Source organism: Erinaceus europaeus, chromosome 6 (assembly GCF_950295315.1).
Source record: "Erinaceus europaeus chromosome 6, mEriEur2.1, whole genome shotgun sequence".
NCBI lineage: Eukaryota > Metazoa > Chordata > Mammalia > Eulipotyphla > Erinaceidae > Erinaceus > Erinaceus europaeus.
In genome coordinates, this window is record NC_080167.1 from 21,938,440 (window position 1) to 21,960,093 (window position 21,654).

A 21,654-nucleotide genomic window follows, 5' to 3' on the forward strand; every position below is an offset into this window, starting at 1 on the left:
AAAGGACTTTTTAAAGTTAACTCAATTACCAAATAATGTGATGATAACATTAACTATCGATTGTCTTTTTGAACCCTAAGACAGCAGGAACCTCACATCTCCACTATAGAGCCCCTAATTCCCCCAGTCCTGGAACCCTTGGATAGGGCCCACTTTCCCATATGCCTCTCCCAATCCATATCAAATAATATTGCATCCGCCGACTACAACCTAAGCAACGCAATGACTGCCACCTCAATATGCTTCACCTCGGACTGTGTCCAGAGACTTCACGTGTGGAATGACAATCCAAGATCTGGATTCTTAACTGCAGGGTTAAAAGTCTCAGGCAAAAATTAGTAAAGTCATGGGTCCCTTGGAGTAGACCTAAGATAGAGTTCCTAGCTTTTTCTAAAATGGAGAATATCATCTGCTATCTTCTTACCTTTAGGTTCATGATTGTTTAACAATTTGTTCTACTTTATACCTTAATGTTTTTTCAGCCACCAAGTTGCGGATGCGGCCAAGACACCAGTGTGACTTCCCGGGGTTATGGTGAACTTTAGAGCCCTGCTCAACTAAGGAAAGACAGAAACAGGCTGGGAGGGAGGATCAGCCTGTCAGTGCTAATGTTTAGTGAAGAAACTATTACAGAAGCCATAACTTTCACCTTCTGTACCCCATACTGATCCTGGGCCCATACTCCCAGAAGGAAAAGACTAGGAAAGCTTCCAATGGATGGAATATGATGTGGATCTCTGGTGATGGGAATTGTGTGAATGTACCCCTCTTACCAAATGAATTTGTTGATCAATAAAAAAATTAACAGTTTGCAACTGAGTGGTTAGGCAGTGCTTCTTATGTCCCACTTCACTTTCAATTTCTTTCTTTTGCTGTCAGATAAATAAATGAATGCATTAATGAATGAATAAATAAATACACAAGATACTTTATTTTCTTTCTGTATTGGGTAGCTGATGTTTCACAGTGGACAGTAAATAGAATAGTTTATACATGCATAACATTTTCCAGTTTTCCACATAACAATACAACCGTCATTGGGTCCCCCTTTGCCATCATGTTCCAGGACCAGAATGCCCTCTACATACACACTCACCCTAGAGTCTTTTACTTTGTTGTAGTACTCCAACTCCAGTGCAAGTTCTGCTTAGTGTTTTCTGATCTTGTTTTTCAATTTTTACCTATGAATTAGATCATCCCATATTCATTCTGCTTCTGACTTATCTCACTTAACATGATTTCTGCAAGTACCATCCAAGATGGGCTGAAAATGGTGAAATCACCATTTTTAATGCCTGAGTAGTATTCCATTGTGTATGTATAATACTACTTGCTCAGCCACTCATCTGTTGTGGACACCTGGGTTGCTTCTATTACAAATTGTGCTGCTATGTACATGGGTATACACAGATCTTCTTGGATGGGTGTGTTTGGTTCTTTTTTTTTTCTTTCTCTTGCCCCCAGGGTCATTGTTGAGGCTTGGTGCTCCTGGAGGCCATTTTTTCCCCTTTTGTTGACCTTGTTGTTTTATTGTTGTTGTGGTTATTATTGTTGTTGTTGGATAGGTCAGAGAGAAATGGAAATAGTAAGGGAAGACAGAGAAGGGGAGAGAAAGACAGACATCTGCAGACCTGATCCACCACTTGGGAAGTGACCCCCCACTGCAGGTGGGGATCAGGGGGCTCGAACCAGGATCCTTATTCCAGTCTTTGCACTTTGTGGCATGTGTGCTTAACCCGCTGCAATACTGTCTGACCCCGTGGTGCGTTTGGTTCTTGAAGATATATTCCCAGGAAAGGAATTGCAGGGTCAAAGGGTAGGTCTACTTCTAGCCTACTGAGAGTTCTCCAGACTGCTCTCTATAGGGTTGGACCAGCAGTGTAGCAGGACTTTGTCTCCACAACTTCTCCAGCATTTGTGGTTACTGTTTTCTCTGATAGATGACATTCTCACAAGAGTGAAGTGGTATTTCATTGTTGCCTTTCTTTGCATTTCACTGACAACCAATGGCTTGGAGCATTTCTTCATGCTTTTAGACATTTCAGATCTCTTCTATGGTGACTATTTTGTTCATGTTCTCTCCCCATTTTTGGATGGGGTTATTGTTTTCTTATTGTTGAGTTTGACAAGAACTTTATATATTTTATTAGCTTCTTGTCTTATGTATGGCGTTATTAGATCTCCTCCCATTCTGTGAAGGTTCTCTTTGTTTGGGTGATGGTTTCTTTCGCTCTGCAGATGCTTTTTAATTTGATGTAGTCTCATTGATTTATTTTTGCTTTAGTAATTGGATTCGTTTCATTGAAGATGTCTTTAAAATTTAGACAGAAAAAGAGTTCTGCCAGTATTTTCCTCTAAGTATTTGATAGTTTCTGGCTTAACATCCAAGTCCTTGATACACTTGGAATTTACTTTTGTGATTTGTGAAATATAATGGTTCAGTTTGATTGTTCTGCACATTTCATCCCATTTTTTTATCACCAAAATCTTTTGTTGAAGAGACTCTCTCTCCCCCATTTAATAGTCTGGGCACCTTAGTTAAAGATTAGATGTCTATAGATGTGAGGGCTTACTTCTGTGCTCTCATTTTTATTCCATTGGTCGGTGTGTCTATTTATGTACCAGTACCAAGAAATTTTGATTACAATGGCCCTATGGCACATTTTCAGATCTGGAAGTGAGATGCCTCCTTTTCTGTTCTTTTTTCTCAGGGCTGTTCTGGCAATTCTAGGTCTTTTCTGGTTCCAGATAAACATTTGTACCTTTGTTCTATTCTCCTAAAAATGTAGTTGAGATCTTGATGGGGATTTTATTAAATTTGTATATGGTTCTGGGTTGCATATTCATTTTAATGATGTTAATTCTTTCAGTCCATGAACATGGGATATCTTTCCACTTCTTTGTGTCTTTTTCTATTTCCTTGAGTAGTGACTCATAAATTTTAGTATACAAGTCTTTCAATTCTTTGGTTAGGTTTATTCCTAGTTACTTTATTGATTTTGTTGCTATAGTAAAAGAATTGATTTCTGGATTTCTTCTTCTTGTAACTTAGTGTTTTCATAAAGGAATGCCAATGATTTTGTATATTAATTTTATAGCCTGATACCTTCCTATATTGCCCTATAATTTCCAAAAGATTCCTGCTGGATTCTTTTTTTTTAATTAAAAAAATTTTTTTTATATTTATTTATTTTCCCTTTTGTTGCCCTTGTTGTTTAACATTGTTGTGGTTATTGATGTCATCATTGTTGTTGGCTAGGACAGAGAGAAATGGAGAGAGGAGGGGAAGACAGAGAGGGGGAGAGAAAGATAGGCACCTGCAGACCTGCTTTCACCACCTGTGAAGCGACTCTCCTGCAGGTGGGGAGCCGGGGCTCGAACCGGAATCCTTACACTGGTCCTTGCGTTTTGCGCCACATGCGCTTAACCCGCTGCGCTACCGCCCGACTCCTCCTGCTGGATTCTTTAGATTTTTCTATATATACTATCATATTATCTGCAAATAGGGAGAGTTTGCCTTCTTCTCTTCCAATCTGTTTTCCTTGCTCCTGCCTGATTGCTATGGCAAGAACTTCCAACACTATGTTAAATAGTAATGTTGATAGTGGGCTGCCCTGTCTAATACCTGACCTAAGAGAAAATGCTTTCAGTTTTTCAGCATTTAGTGTGATGTCACCTGTAGGTTTGCTATGTATGGACTCCGCTATCTTGAGGGATTTTCTATGTATTCCCATTTTTTGTAACATTTTGATCATAAAGGGATGTTGTATTTTGTCAAAGGATTTCTCTGCATCTATTTGTATTACCCTGTGGCTTTAGTCTTATATTTATTTATGTGGTGGATCATGTTGATTGATTTATGCATATTAAACCAGCCTTGCATCCCTGGGATAAATACAACTTGGTCATTATTAACAATATTTTTAATATACTGCTGTATCTGCTGGACTAGAATTTTGTTCAATATGTTCATCAGAGATAGAATCTTTTCTGGTTGTACCCCTGTTTGCTTTTGGTATGAGAGTGATATTGGCTTCATAGAAGCTAGAAGGGGGTATTCCTGTGTCTTTGATCATTTGGAAGAGTTTTAAAAGTAGAAATATGAACTCTTCCTTGATTTTTTTTTTTGTAGAATTCATTAGTAAAACCATCTGATCCAGGACTTTTATTCTTGGGAAGGTTTTTGATAATTGTTTCAATTTATTGGCTGTTATTGCCCTATTCATATTTTCTGTTTCTCTTTATTTAATTTTGGAAGTTTGTAGGTAACTAGGAACTCATCCATTTCTTCCAGGCTATCAAGGGAAGGGATGGGATATGGAGATCGGGTTATGGGAATTGTGCAGAATTGTACCCCTCTTATTCTATGGTTTTATTAATGTCTCCTTTCTTAAATAAAAATGTATTATTTATTTTTAATTATGACAGAGAGAAATTGAGAGGGAAGGGGAGGTAGGAGAAAGATAGAGGGAGGAGAGAGAAAGGGAGAGGGGGGGGAGAGAGGGAGATTGAGATTAATGGCATTGCTTCACCCGTTATCAAGCTTCCCCCTTAGAGGTGAGGATCGGGGTCGTGAACCTGGGTCTTTGTGTACTGTGATAGGTACGCTTAACCAAGTGCACTATTGCCTGGTCCTGCAGAGGAAAATAGAAGTGCTCTGCTCACTAGAAATTTGCAACTGAGTGCTGATAAAATTTAGGTGATGTTATTTTATATTATATACAAATCTTGATTCTGTGTGTTGTATATTTGATGCCAATAAAATATGCCAGTTAGATAGACATAAAATTCAACATATACTGTATACAATAATTTAATATATGTATATTTTATTTTGAACAGATTTTTGAAAATTCTGTAATTCTCAAAAAAGTTTAAGAATCAGTTTTTTATTTGGTCTTTTTTTCTTTTTGCATTTTCATATTTATAGGTTCCCTAGGAGTCACATCTGAATGAAACCACCTGGTAATTGTTTTTCATTTCTTTATTTATTTCATTAAGCATAATAACCCCTGGTTCCATCCATTTTGTCCCAAAGGGCACATAATTGTCTTTTTATTACAGAGTAGTAGTAGTGTGCCATGAAGTATATATCCCATAATGTCTTTATTAAGTCATCTGCCAATCTCCTTTCCTAAAGTGATTTAATGTAAAATAGCATAACCATTTTAAATGCTTATTTGGATAAATAAAAATGGCAACTATTTTAAATGATTCTGGTTAAAAATGGAAAACATTTTAAATGATTCAGGTTAAAAGACTTTTATGACAACAACAAATACTAGAAATTCCCATATGTCAAACAGTTTTGATCTTATTATTTATTTTGTATATGCAAAAACAATTCTTAATTTGAAAAGGTTCATATCATATGATCTTATAGGTTCTTAAATTTATTCATAAGATGGAATCCCTATTACAGGATATGAGAAGTACTGGTTTTAGCTGGAAAAAAATTAACAAACAACAACTATATATAGCATAACCCAGTAGGAAGGGACATGAATATTCCTCTCAGGGCTTGTCGATTTTCTCTCAGTTCTAAGAAGCTCTAAAGGAAAGGAAGACTTTGCTCACCTATGAAGAGTTGCAGCAGAGGGCACAAATACCTGAACTTTGCACATCAGGGGACAGGTTTCCATGTTTGACTGCAACAGAACTTGATCTTGATATAAAGGAGTTTGTCAGTTTCTCTAGACATTCAGTTGTCAAGAGAGAGCAGGTGAAGTCGCTCATGAAGAATCAGATTAGAACATAAACATGCCCCTGAATTCATGAAGATGTGGAAAAGGATTTCTATGTATCTCCTTAAAGATGGAAAAGGGAAGACCAGTGAGTAGGCAGGAAGTGTCTCTAATAGGTTCTGGTTATCATGTTTCACCATGGTTCTTTTAGTCATAGACACTGGGAGGTGCTCAAGGACTGTTTCTATGAGGACAGGTTATTTATTTATTTTTTTTCAGTTCTCTAGGAGTCACATCTGAATGAAACCACCTGGTAACTGCTTTTCATTTCTTTACTTATTTCAGTAAGCATAATAGCCCCTGGTTCCATCTATTTTGTCCCAAAGGGCACACAGTTGTCTTTGTATTACAGAGTAGTATGCCATGAAGTATATATCCCATAATGTCTTTATTCAGTCATCTGTCAATCACCACCTGGAAGACCACAACCTGGCCTGCCTATGGCCCATTTCTCAGGACTCACCTCTATGAGAGAACATTGCCCACACAGTATTGCTCCATCCACCCTGAGGCAGAAAGACTGACGTAGGACCTGCGAGTAATCAAAATGGCACATCTCATTTGCATGGGTGATCCTGCCCTCTTTGAGAATATAAAGAGAAGGTAAAAGAGAAGGAAGAGACATAGGGGGAAGCTCCATTTCAGTTTGGGACATGAGAAAAAAGGACACAGTTATGAGCTCCATCACGAATTGGACTCCTCTCCTCCTAACTCTCATTGTTCACTGTGCAGTTGAAATGAGCTGGAAATAGAGGACAGGATCCTAGGAAGATAAATGGGGATCTGTTTTATGATCTTGGAGGAAAATAATTATCATTGTGTCTCTTCTAGTTGCAGGATCCTGGGCCCAGTCTGTGTAGACTCAACCATCCTCAGTGTCTGGGAACCTGGCTCAGAGAACTACCATCTCCTGCACTGGAAACAGCAACAACATAGGGCATAGTGATTTAGGAAATTATGTATCCTGGTACCAACAACATCCAGGAATGGCTCCCAGACTTCTTATATATGAAACTACCAAACGACCTTCTGGGATTCCTGACCGATTCTCTGGCTCCAAGTCTGGCAACACAGCCTCACTGACCATCACTGGGCTACAGCCTGAGGATGAGGCTGACTATTACTGCTTATCTGGAGACATTAATCTTGATGGTCCCACATCACTCCAGGTCATTAGAGAAGTAAGACAAGAACCTGCTATCACCCTTGAAGGCACTTCTCTGTGTGTTCTCCTTCCTCTTAGAAACATCTGCTTACTTGTTTGCTCAAACTCTCACAAGGACCCACAAAACAAATTTGCCCAGTTTTTTAATTGTCATTTTTAATTATTACCAAATTAACCAAAATATGTAGACTCTGTCACAGGCTATACTGATGAAGAGTGAAGAGATCTTGTTTGATCTCTTATAATTCAGGTCACAGACATTTTTTAAGAGCATTGCTTAGCTCTTTATTATGACAGCAACACTGGTGATTGAATCTAAGATCCTAGATCCTCAAGTATAAAGACTTGCATAAACATAGAGCTATGTCTCCAGTGCCAGACTTGGAAGTTTTATCAATAATAATGACACACTGCCTATTTGCTGTGGGCACTGCAACTCAGTGCTGGGAGATAGGTTAAAAAACCCAAAACTTCTTTAATTCAGGCATAGAGTTCATAAAAACAAATAAGAAGGAAAACTGGAAACCAAAGTGCATGAAGGCTCAATTGCAGACCCCACAGTGCTGTGAATATGAAGGGGAATTTATGCAACTGTCTCCAGAAGAAAACTAGAAAAGCAGTGAGTCTTCTAGCATGCATGCTATGCTATCAAAGTGCATTAAGTTTACTGAGGAGACATGATTTTCCATAAATTAAGTCTTCCTATTCATTTATTAAACATAAATTAATGAATGTGAAAAGAAAAAAAATGTTGAACCAGACTAGGTAAATACATTTCATAATTTATCTCCTTCATAGGAGATAAACCTGTCCTGAAAGTTTGATAGGATGCATCCTTAACAGACTCAGATAAGGGACATTTTCTTTTAAAAAAATATTTACAAAATGGAAATATTTTCAAGATCATAGGTTAAGAGAGGTGCAATTCCACACAATTCCAACCACCAGAGCTCCGTATCCATCCCTTCATTTCTCAGATCAAAAGGGAATCTGAAGATTGTGTGACTATGTTTTATAAGCAGTAAATGCAGTTCAGGGTACAAAGCTTTTCCATCTCAAAGCCAGATGGCCACATTTCAAATGAAATAACTGTACTAGGAGATAATATGTGGTATTTGAATCAAATAGATATATTAATCAAAGAAAGACAAAATTAATATAAAATAGAATTCATCTTATAGACTAATAGTAAATTAGTCATGTCAAATTAAGAGGTCAATCCTATTAAAATTTCATTCAATAACAAGCTATAAAACACAAAAATAAACAAGTAATCCTGAATCAATTTAAAGATTTCTCCATCATAAAATAAATTATCATCAAAATGAAAGGTAGTGTATGGGATAATATATTTGCAACTCAGTTGCTTAATATTGGGCTAATATTTAAAATATATTTAAAATTAACTCAGCTTAGAAAAAATTATACATGGACTTTTGTAAATGCATGTGTTTCCAAGGAAGTATATGTATGTGGAATATAAATAGAAGTATTCAGCATCAGTAATCATAAGAAAATGTCAGAGAAAGACAACAGTGAAACATCATCTAACACCTATTAGAATAACTATTAAGTAAACAAATGGGAAAATTGTGGAGAGGTTTCAGTGAAAAGAAAATTACTGGAAATTTGTAATGGTAATGTTAATTATCAAATGTCATGGAGAAATGTAGTCATTCAAAAAATTAAAATACTACTAATAACTTGACAATCTTGTAGTTCCAATGTGTCTTTTATAAAAAATGTACAGACATTGTCTTGAAATATCATCATATTCATACCTGTGTTAATTGCAGCATTGCTTCTGAAAACTAAGAAACAGAAGCAAGCTAAGTTTTCATCTATATGTACTGTGTAACTATAATCATATATATACATATATAATATGTGAATATAAAGAATGTAATGGGATTTCATTCAACTATCTAAGAAGGAAGCTCTAACATTTTAAACAATATTAATACATTTTTGTGGCATATTAAAGTGAACTATGTCCAGGAAAGACAGATTCTCTATTATCTCACTAGTGCAGATGCTAAAAATGAAAACTAAAATGATACCAAATACATGGAAGATGTATTTGTACTTTCCAAAATTGTGAGTGAATAAAAAAGATGAAGTTGGTCAAATATTTAAAATATTAAGTTGTAAAATAACCTAAGTCATGGGAATGTAATAAACAGAATGTTAACTATAATTAATAAAACTTTATTTTGTGTTTGTTTTTAAGTTGCTAAGAAAGAAAATGTTAAATGTTCTGATCACTAGAAAACTTGCAACTGAAAGATGATACAGGTTAACTCAAGTTACTATTATGCATTATATACAAGTAATAATTCCTGTGTTGAACAATTGATGCTAATAAATTATGCCAATTACATATTTAGAATGAAACCAGTTGAATGTATAATTCTTCATATCTTATAAATATTATAAGAAAATTTAATCATGAGCAACATTTTCAAAATTGTTCAGAAGTCTAATGTATAAAATTAATAATGGCATCTAATAAATGATGTGTTAATAATTTATTTACTACTCTACACTGTATTCTAATACAAAAAGCTATGATATGTGAGAAACAGTCACCAATCCAAAGATTCACTCACTTCCTTTGATTTGTGAATTCTTGGAAACCAAAATATGGAATATGTAAATCAAAATACATTTATATAATGCACTTGAATCTGTTGCACTAATCACCAACGAATGGAAATTCTAAAATGTTTACATATGCTATGCCAAATTTAAATAAGGAAGAAGGAAACTTATAGTATCTTAGCCAAGATAATTTTTTTCACTTCTGTATGTATCAATATGTTCCATATATGGGAACACTCTGCAAAGTGAAAAATCTCCAGTGGAAACTATAATTTTCAAATTCCTATATAAAAATATATTATATATAGGAAAAAACATGTTTTACCATCAGTTAAACCCATTAGGATCTCTGAGTCCTGATCACATTTTTTAAATTTTTATTTATAAAAAGGAAACACTGTGGGGCTGGGTGGTGTTGCACCTGATTGAGCGCACATGTTACAATGCACAAGGATCCAGGTTCTAGCCCCCAGTCCCCACCTGCAGAAGGAAAGCTTCACAAGTGGTGAAACAGTGCTGCAGGTGTCTCTCTATCTCCTCCTTCCCTCTCAATTTCTGACTGTCTCTATCAAATAAATAAATAAAGATAATTAAAAAAAATTAAAGATCATTTTAAAAAAGGAAACACTGATAAAAACCAAAGGATAAGAGGGGTACAACTCCACACAATTCCCACCACAGAACTTCGTATATCATTCCTTCCCCTGATAGCTATTTTGTTCTTTATCCCTCTGGGAGTATGGACCCAGGGTCATTATGGGGTGCAGAAGGTGGAAGGTCTGGCTTCTGTAATTGCTTCCCTGCTGAACATGGGCGTTGGCAGGTCGATCCATACTCTCAGCCTGTCTCTCTCTTATCCTAGTGGAGCAGGGTTCTGGGGAAGTGAGGCTCCAGGACACATTGGAGGGGTTTTCTGCCCAGGGAAGTCCATCTGGCATCATGGTAACATCTGAAAACCTGGTGGCTGAAAGAAGAGTTAACATATAAAGCCAAAAAACTGTTGAATAATCATGAACCGAAAGGCTGCAGATGAATATTTGGGGTCTCCGTTTTGTAGATTTGCTAGTAGGCCTATTTTAGTTATAGTCCAAAGGACCTATGACTATACTACTTTTTTTTCTTTTTTTTTTTTTCTGAGCCTGACCTCTGATATGCAAGTGGACCCAAGTTATTGTCTGGGGAGATGATGTCTTGTCTAGAAAAAGGGTTAAAAAGCTGGATCAGGGAAGAGAGTAGCTCCCAAATATGGGAAAGGTCTATAACTATTGTTGATTGTAAATCCCATCAATTTGATCTGGGGCCCATATTCAGCATAGGAACCTATGTAATCTTTGACTCTCTGTAGGTCTGAGCTCAAATTCTGTGGTCATGAGTAGGAACATTTCAAGTTGACCCACTTTCAGGACCCATCTTCTTCAGGTGGAACAGAGTATGATTTCCAGCTTCCATTTAGAGGGTGGAACATTACCTTTGTTGATCCACTGATTGAAGATTTAAGAAAAGAGAAAAACCTTGCTTGTTATCTTGATTAAACTAGCTATACTTATAGGGTTCCTAGAGCCATACTAAATATATCCTGTGACCTGAAGTGTGTGCTGTGGACTGAACTTGGGTCTCTACACAGCTGCACATGACAGGATATTTATAATTTAGAGGAGGTTGGTTTGGGGGGGTTCGTCTGTATTCACCAATGATGTTCAGCAGCTGTGTCTTTTTTGGCATGACAAAGTTCCCTGACCAGAGAAATTTCATTGGTTTCAGGAGGTGCTTTCTATCTTCTCTGTACACTGAACTTAAACTTTAGGACATAGAGTGGGCTACAGATGAAATGACCAAACCAATATTGTAATAATATTCTCTCCTCTATTAGGAAGGGAGAAGAAAGGAGCTGAGTGAACTACCAGCTGAACTCTGTTCCTCTATTCCTCTCCCAATGCACAGATAATGGCAGGAATGAAAAGATGTGTGACATACCACAAATCCATCCCCTTCTTGCTCAGATCCCTGACAAGATGTACCAGGACACAGGCCCTTCACTATTGAGGAAATTGTTGTATGTTTTGTCCTGCAACCTGTGGAAAATCACCCAACCTTCCTCTCTTTGCATCTATGGAAGTGGCAGCCACTCAAACAGAGGTTTCGGTGTTAATAACTACAGTATATACCAGAACCAACAGAAAACAAAGATCTCATTCCAGCATTCTCGAAACAACTACACACATTTGTTTGTGCATCAGGGTTTGAGAATTTTTAATAGCTCCTATGAGCCCAAAAGATGCCTCTGTCATTATCAGGCTTATGCTCATGTCTGTTTCATTATAATAGCTTCACTTAATGAAAGTTTGGAAACTTTAAGGATTAGGCAAAGCTTATTAGAGAAGAGAGGCATAGACTACATACTGACATGTGAGGATGCCTTTTATATCTGCAAAGCTCTCCTCTGGAATGACTCTCCACTGCCTCTCTTGTCCCACCACCCTTCCAGGTGGGTAACCAGAAACTACACTGGTATTTCTGCAGAGAAAGACCATGGTCTTTCAAGTAATTCTATAATGTTCATGTGACTACTAGATCAAGACTTTTCTTGTAGTAATTTGTCCCTAAAACTGAAAATTGTCCTGGTATCTCATGAATGTTAATAACTATGTCTGTACTTCTAGACTTTTGTCATAAAAAAGGAGAGGCCAGGTGGTGGCACACATATCACTTTGCTCAAGGATCCTGGTTTGAGCCCCTACTCCCCACCTGCAGGAAGTGATTAGCAGTGATGCAGGTCAGCAGCTATGTTTCCCTCTCCCTCTCAATTTTCCCCTCAACTTCTCTCTATCCAGTCAAATAATAATAACGATAATGATGATAATGATGATGATGAAGATGTAGAAAGAAAAAATAAAATATCATGTGGCCTCCAGGAGCTTTGAATTTATAGTGTCTGCACGGGGCCCCAGAAATATCCCTGGAAGCAATTTTAAAGAAAATATCTCTACAGTGCGGACACTGCTCTTCCAAGGCTCAGAGCAGATACTTCTTATTTTCTTAGGAAACTGTTCTCAGGGTTCCTGACATAAATTATTATGGAATGAGAAACTCTGAGTACATAGACCAAGGAGAAAATCTAGCATAGAGATGCCTCAAACATATGTTTATAGCTGAGGTTTCAGCTGTAAAATCAGAAAGATTATTTATGAGGTAAATAAGTGCTGAATGGAAAATAAGAACAAAAATTCTATTTTATGTACATGAAAATCTACACAATGTTTCAGAGTTCTGTAAAATATTGAGCCTGCTCTAGGAGCAGAGGTAATATTGGTTCAAGGATGAGTATCTGTCCATTAAAGTGACTGTGTGTTAATATTTCCATTTTATTTCTACAGTTGGATAATTGCTGACAAACCTTTAAAAAATACCTTTAAAAATAAACCTTTAAAAATAAACCTTTAAAAAGACCTTTAACAAAACCTTTAAAAATAAACCTTTAAAAGATCTCTGTTAAAGTAATTTGATGCTTTATCTTAGCACATGCTAGAAATGCCAATGTTTTCTTCATATTTTTCTATTAGATAAATACAAATAACAACAAAATTTTAACAAGGCCCAGTGCTGAGGTGTCACAGATGAACTATGGTCACATGTCACACTGTGGTTTGTAGGACAGCAGAGGGCGCTGGAGATTGCTTCTGAGGGCTCTTGGTTAATCTGAATGGGACTGCCTCCTGGCGTTGCCAGATGCTTTCTATTTAAGACTGACAGCTGCTAGTGTAGATTTGTTGCAGATCTACAAAGTTCCACCCCTGCCAAAAATTAGGCAGAGGAAACTGACTGGAACCAAGTGAGGACACAGAAAATGATAAGGTCTTATTTGCATGAATAGATCCTCCCATTGTGAGAATGTGAAGAAAAGGAGCAACAGATTTTAGGGGTAGCTCTACTTCACCTGTAGGGTCTTGAAATGCTGAACTCAGCAACAGTCTCCACCATGACCTGGCCTCTTCTTCTTATCTTCATCTCTCACTGCACAGGTGACTGAATATGGGGTGATGGGAAGGGGTCTTCTAAAAATGAATGGGGATTTCTTTCCTTGTCTTGCGGAATCAACTTCATCTCTTCTATTGCAGGTTCTCGGGCCCAGTCTGTGCTGACTCAGCCAGCCTCAGTGTCTGGGAACCTGGGCCAGAGGATCACTATTTCCTGTGCTGGAAGTAGCACAAATATTGGGGAAGCAATTAATGGTAAATATATATCCTGGTACCAGCAATTCCCAGGAGCTTCCCCCAGACTTCTTATATATGAAACTACCAAACGGCCATCAGGAATCCCGGATAGGTTCTCTGCCTCCAAGTCTGGCAATTCAGCTTCTCTGGCCATCAATGGACTGCAGTCTGGGGATGAGGCTGACTACTACTGTCATTGTTATGATGACAATCTTAGAGCTCCCACAGTGATCTGGGCTGGTGGGGAAGTGAGCCAAAAACTCACTGTCAGCCCAGCAATGAGTAATCTCTGTGCAATGCCCTTCTAACATGACAGCTGCTCCCTTGTTTGTTCAAAAAATAATCTCAGATACCTTAAAAATAAGCTGTCTATTGACTTCCTTATCCTCTCAAGTTTTTCTCACAAAATGTTTTCTTGGTGAAAATACTTTTTTTTTTTTTTCTTGAACTAAATGGAAATTTGTGGATGTTAGGTCAGATTTACCTGGGTTTCATAAGGGGTCTACTAGTGGGCTTATGCTGCCGTGCTTACCAACAGCTTGAAAGTTTTACCGACATAAATGCATTTTCTCAAAGTTCTAGAAACTCTTGATAATTAAATTGACAAATACAAGTTCTCATGATTGTTTGCATGGCTTTCATGAGTCTGATTCTCTGGTATCTCTGTTCTCATCCGAGTTAATTATGTCTTATAAAAAAAACAGACCTACTAGGTTGGAGAATCACCTTACAACCACATTGACATTAATAATATCTTCATCACAACATATCAAATATAATCACATACTGGGAACTGATTTTCAGAGTAGTTTTTTTAAGATACATGACTCAGTGCATTGTGTGTGTTTCGACTAAGTATCAGGACATTGAGTTTAGCTGTTTCTGCATTAATGTCATCATCTGTTTACATGTTGTAAACCTATATCATTTACTGTCTAGCTACATTTTCCAGAAGCTCAGTACACAGATTAACAACATAAGAAAGTCCCATTATGGGCCAAGGACAACTCAAATGAGTGGGTCCTTGCTTTGACATACAAATGATTCAGTTTGAGTGCAGCCTTCACTACACTGAAGGAAGATTTGTTGCCATGATATCTTCTGCTCTTGCCCTGTCTTTATATTTATGTCTATCTCAAAAATCTTATTCAGAGTAGAGAAACTCCAATGAAAACAATAAATAAAAAAACAAGGCATTTTGAAAGAGAGAAAACAAGTAAAAACATCAAAGGAAGCTGTCCTGGGAGAATTAGGGAAGGTGTGGTTAGAGGGTGGTAAGAACTCTATAGGAGATAATAGGTCATCAGAAGACCCTGATTTCAATTGATAATATCTAGGCACTGCAGAGAAAATGAATAAAAATAAGATGAGAGTGAGACTGGGAACAAATGGAGATATGGCTGATACATATGTCTGACTATGTGTCTTTAACAAAGGGTAGATATTGAGAAGAAAAGTCAAATTACCCATGTTTGGGGGAAAGGAGGAGCTGACTAGGATTGGGGGAATTAGTTATTAACAACAACAAAGTTAACTTGAAAACTCTCCAAATGACCACCACAATTTCGCAAGAATCTCATTTAGTTCAGTGGGTGGAGGCATGTGTAGACATTGATTGGTAAAGCACTTGTCTGTTTGGAACTCCCATAAGTAAAATATCATATTTGTCATTATTTATAAGCAGAAATGACACTGGACATTCATTCTGATAAATGGAAACCTGTGCTGTGTAATGGTTAAGACTCAACTTTAAAACACAGGACAAACCCAGCCTATGAAAACAAATAAAAAAGCAAAACTTAATAGAAATCAAACTGTGTCTGAATGCACCTAATGAATTCAGGCTACAATCGCAGTGAATGTTAAGAGGGAATATCTCAGACAGCACTCTACATTGGGGGGGGGAAAGTGTTCTTTTAATAGTCCTGCTAATATCTTGTAAGAGTGTTTACTTTCATTAGGAAATTATGGGTTTCCAATAAATATGCATATGTTGTTCTCCATGTCCCTAGTGCTATCTAAAACAGCCACTAAGGACTCTCTATTTTCCCATTTTATCCTCTGGTCCTTGATACCCCAGGTTATTAACTCAATGTCAGATAAAATATAGGTAAGCATTTTTCCTTCACCTCAGTAATATGCACAGTAGCCCTTTGATTTGAAAAAATTGCTGAGAAGTTCTTATTTAACTTCTAGAATGTCACTATCAGAATCAGGATATTCAGAGTAAAAACAGTAACGGGGGGCAAGGTAGCACCTGGTTGGGCACACATGTTACATGGTACAATGCACAAAAACACAAGGATTCAGGTTCAAGACAGAGTCCCTTAGTGCAGGGGCTTGTGGGGGGGGGGGAGCTTATGAGTGGTAAAGTAGAGCTGCAGGAATCTCCTTTTACACTTTCTGCTCTACTTTCCTCTCTCCACTCCATTTTTCTGTCTGTCCAGAATAAATAAATAAGCTTAAAAAAAGAATAATAATTTAATATACTTAATAATCTCAAAAAATAATGTAGTAACATTAACAAGTCTTAGATTGAGGAGAAGAACATAGTTTAGGAAAGGAATGATCAAAGAAGTAGCTTTCATATGGTTTGTCTGCAGCCTTCTGATAAGGACCCATAGCTCTGAGGGAAGCATTTTCCACACTTTTTTTAAAAAGTTGATTTATAAAAAAGGAAACACTGACAAAAACCATAGGATAAGAAGGGTGCAACTCCACATAATTCCTTCCACCAGAACTCTGTATCCTATCCCATCCCCTGGTAGCCTTCCTATTCTTTATCCCTCTGGGAGTATGGACCCAGGGTCATTATGGGGTACAGAAGGTGGAAGGTCTCACTTCTGTAATTGCTTCCCTGCTGAGCATGGACTTTGGCAGGTTGATCCATACTCCCAACCTGTCTCTCTCTTTTCTAGTGGGACACAGATCTAGGGAGGTGGGGCTCCAAGACACATTGGTGGGGTCCTCTGCTTAGGGAAGTCCGGTTGGCATCTAGAACTTGGTGGCTGGAAAAAAGAGTTAACACATAGAGCCAAACAAATTGTTGACTAATTATGAACCTAAAGGCTGGAAAAGTTCATATGAAGAGGCCATGTCATACTATGGGCTTTTGAGGCCTGGCACTGAAGAACTGTCTCTGTGGGGGAACAGATTGACTTTCAGAGTAAAATTAACAGAGACCACATGGCCTATCTTTGCCTGTTGCCCATGACTCACAGCTGTGAATGAAATATTCCCTGGGCACCCACACAGTCATGCCCCATCCACACTGAGGCAGAAAATTAACTGACTGAGGGCCTTGTGTAAAATGAAAACAGGTGGGTCTTATTTGCATGAAAGATCTCTCCTTCTTTGAGAATATAAAAGTAGATGGGAGAGACACAAGAGGAAGCTATATTTCATTTGTGTATGTAAGAAGATAGTACTCATAAGGATCTTCATCATGGCTTGGTCCCCTCTCATCTTAACACTCCTTATTCACTATACAGGTGAGTAGAAATATAGAGGATGAGTAGGGATCTACCTCCTCTAATTTAAGAGAATCTTTACTCTGTTTCTTTTTTTATAGGATCCTGGGCCCAATCTGTGGTGACTCAGCCATCCATATTATCTGGAAATTTGAGGCAGAAGATGACCATCTCCTGTACTGGAAACAACGACAACATAGGACACAGTACCCAGGGAATCTATTTAGATTGGTACCAACAACTCCCAGGAAGGGCACCTAAGCTGATAATATATGATATTACCAATAGATATTCTGGGGTCCCTGATCGCTTCTCTGGCTCCAAATCTGGCAGCACAGCCTTCCTGAGTATCACTGGGCTTCAATCTGAGGATGAGGCTACATATTGCTGCTTTGTTTGGGATGTTAGTCTCAATGGTCTCACAATGTACTAGGTCAATGGGGAAGTGAGACAAAACACACCTTTTTTTAATGATGGCTCTTAAATTTGTAGCTCCCTTCCTCTCAGCATTTTGCTGCTTTCTCCTTAGATGGAGCATAAATCAGAACTCACTCAATGAACTCATTCAACACTGTGTGCATATTTTCTCATCTATGAAATAGTGAATTTATTTTGACTTTTCTCAATTAAAGCATAAATGTGTGGCTACTTGGGCATGCTACACTGGTGACAATTCCAAGAGGTATATGCTTATTTAATTAGACTTCCATACATGAGGCCACAGACATCAGTTTCTTTTATACCTAACTTATTAAATTTATTTTCCTTTGATCATCTTATTGGGTGGGTGAGTAGAAATTTCTCACCTCCACATTATAAGTGTCTACAAAACACTCATGCCCTCGATTTAGGTCCTATTCCATCATCATGGTTTCCAAAGTCCTCCAACCAATCCCACTCCTTCACTGCCTCTTTTTCCAGAGTCCTTTGTTTTGGTTGAATACATCAAACCCAGCCCATGTTTTACTTTGAGATTTACCTTTCTGTTGTTTCTTAATTTCTGCCTATATGAGTAAGACCATCCAGAATTCGTTATTCTATGTTTTGCTTATCTCACTTGTCACAATTCCTTCATTTTTAAATTGTCTTTATTTATTTGTTGGATAGAGACAACCAGAAATTGAGAAAAAAATTAAAAGGGGAGATAGAGAGGGAGAGAGACATAGTGAGAGAGACACAGTGAGACCTTCAGCACTGCTGCACCACTCACAGAGTTTTCCTGTTGCAGGTGAGGACCAGGGGCTTGAACCCAGGTCTTATGCATTTTAACATGTGCACTCAATCAGATGTGCCACCACCTGTCCCCCAATTTTTAATTTAATTTAATTTAATTTAATTTACCAGAGCACTGCTTAGTCTGGTTTGTGGCAATGCTGGGACTTTGGAGCATCAGCCATAAGAGTTTCTTTGCATAATCAGTATATTATCTACCCCTCCAACCTTCAACTTCTTCATTTTATAAACAGAAAACACTGAACATTTATCATTTATTTTGGGTGAATGTACTGTATACTGGTTAAAACAGGACTTTAAATCACAAGACAATACAAATATATAAAAAAGGAGGAGGAGAAGAAAGAGGAGAAGGAGATGAAGGAGGAGAGGAAGGAGGAGAAGGAGATGAAGGACAGGAAGTAGAGGAAGGAGAGGAAGAAAAGGAAGAAGAGGAAGAAGGAGGAAGAAAGAGGAAGAAGAAGGAAGAAGAAGAAGATGATGATGATGAATAAATTAGAAGGAAGAGAAGGAGGAGGAGAAAGAGGAGGAGGAGTGAGAAGAAGAAGAAAAGATTCTAGAAATCAAAATGTGGATTCCCACCCATTAGTCCTACCATTCTATCCATATATTAAACTCACATGAGTAAGTGTGATTAATAAATAGTCAGGTATCATTATTTTCATCATTCAGAGGAAAATATTGTTTTGCAGGGGCTCATAGGCAAGGTCATCAATAGTCTCAGATCTTGGGATTTCCTCAGATAGTGAGGCCATGGAAACATCATGGCCATGTATTTGACACACTTTAAAAGAAATTCAAGATATAAATATTGGGGTGTGATTTCAGAATATATATGGTCTCATTTCAGATGAAATATTTGTATTCAGAGCACATACATGCTATTTGGGTCAAATAGACACATTATTAAATGGCATTTGATACAAATATATAAAATTGTGAGAATCTATAAAAAATTTTTAAATCCTATTTCTGAATCCACTGCTCCTGGAGACCATTTTTTCCCTTTTGTTGGCCTTGTTGTTTTTTATCATTGTTGTGGTTATTATTATTGTTGTTGTCATTGGATAGGACAGAAAGAAATGGAGAGAGGAGGGGAAGACAGAGAGGGGGAGAGAAAGACACCTGCAGACCTGCTTCACCACCTATGAAGTGTCTCCCCTGCAGGTGGGGAGCTGGGGGCTCAAACCAGAACCCTTATGCTGGTCCTTGTACTTCATGCCATTTGTGCTTAACCCTCTGCACTACTGCCCAACTCCCAAAAATTCTATTTAAAATTGCTTAACATATTATGTACAAAGGCAGAAATAAATAATGCTACACCAGTTCTTCTGAATGGCAAAATAATCCATGCACGATATTTAAGTCAGCATAGAAATTAAAGAATATATCCTCAATTAACCTATGTGATCAGGAGCTAACAATAGAAATATATTTAAATTTTTGTTTTCTTCTCTTTTAACAGTTGCACTTGAATGAAAGATAGCTTCACTGATATATAAAATCTAGAGAACTTTGGGATGAGAACGCTAAATGTTGTTGCTGTATATAATATGGACCTACACATTGTACTTTACAATCTTGTAATATACTATTACTAACAACTTTTTAAAAGGAATTCTTATGAAAATATAAACCCAAAAACATATCTAAAAATCAACCGGTAGTTAACTATCCTATGTCATGAGCCCTGTGAGATGCCCTTTGTATTTTTGTTTCAGTAAACCCCAATGTTTTATCAACTCCTTGTATATGAGATGATATCCAGTCTAGCTTCATGGTTGACTTTACAGAGACATTTGTAATGTAGAGTCCATGGTCCTCAATGAGAGCCCACCTCCACACTGTGAATTATAGAGAACTTCATGGTGTGAGAGAGGGGAAAGGCATATTATCTGTGTTTGTGGGCTTAAAAAACCCAATTCCGGAGTTCCCAGATGACCTGAGTAGTGTCAGCTCTAGGAATGTTTCATTCAGGTACTACTGCAATATAGAAGAGACCTAGGAGAAAGTTCATTGTCAAGTAGAAATAGCTTTTCTTTTAGTGAACATAAAGTAATTTGCTGTACTCAAAATCCCAGTAATGATACCGATCAACACACACACACACACATACACACACACACACACACACACACACACACACACACACACACACACACAAACATCCAACATGCCTATCCTATTCTAACTTCATAGCAGAAAGTTCAGGTCGCAGAGAAGCATCCAAACTCTCTGTGGTGGAACTTGTGCCCTCAGAATGCATCTCACATCTTAATATCCCATCTTAAAATTCTAAGCACAGTTACTTAGTAGGGAAAAATAAACCTTTCATAGAAAATGGATAAGATAGCATTGTCACCAGAAACAACTTCCAGATGTACATTCAGATTTCTTTAAACTTTCAGAAACTGAAGGAATGTAGCTTACCTTGAGGCCTATGTGCCTGATAGTGTTCAGAAACCCTGGGTTGATTACTGGAAATATTTGATGTTTACCAAGCACAATAGTATCTTCTGGATACAGTAGTAGAATCATGTATGCATGACACCAGGAACCACCAAAAACAACTATAATTAAGAAAAACTAAGAATTTTTATATATGCCAAACTAATACAAAGCTCATGCTATTATCATGTATATTCTTATGTTATGAGATCAGGTTTAACCAACACTGACTCATGATATTACCAAAAAACCAGAAGAGTATTTGTTGCCTTGATATTTCTTCCCTCTGAAGCTTCTCCCCATGTAGGTTGGGATCAAGGGTTTAAACTTGGTCCCTTCAGTATGATGATGTGTGCATACAACCCAGTTCACCATCTCCTGTAACTGTATTCAGCCTGAGAGGATTCAATGAACAGGAAAGATCTTCCCAAAGGGAGAAAGCACAATGGAGTGCACAATTCTCTAGGCTTTGCACATAGCAGAAAAGTTGCCACTGTGTCTCTGTTATCACTCTGTACCAGATTCTGATCTAAGATGTAATGAGACAGTTTTCATCCTCGCACTGAATTGTCAGGGAAGCCATGGAGATATCACACCTGAGCAGTCAGATTATGGCTCTAAAGTCATGAAGAGGAGGAAGGGGCTTGAATGAATGCCAGGATGAAATAGATTAACAATGGACAAAGGAGTGGGTAAGCAGAGGGTGTCAATGATGGTTACTGGGCATCATATTAGACTATGAGTCTCTCTCAGGCCAAAACACTAAGAGTCACCACAAGACT

The 21,654-nt window shown here is 37.6% G+C and overlaps 2 gene segments (V, D, J or C); both read left to right on the forward strand.

The window, feature by feature from the left end:
• The first annotated feature begins 13,349 nt into the window (after positions 1–13,349).
• On the forward strand, positions 13,350–14,029 carry LOC103127127 (immunoglobulin lambda variable 1-51-like). The segment is given in 2 exon segments: positions 13,350–13,529; positions 13,626–14,029. Coding segments are annotated over 2 exon segments (474 nt in total).
• A 3,137-nt stretch (positions 14,030–17,166) lies between these two features.
• LOC103127126 (probable non-functional immunoglobulin lambda variable 1-50) lies at positions 17,167–17,624 on the forward strand. The segment is given in 2 exon segments: positions 17,167–17,212; positions 17,293–17,624. Coding segments are annotated over 2 exon segments (378 nt in total).
• The last annotated feature ends 4,030 nt before the right edge of the window (positions 17,625–21,654 follow it).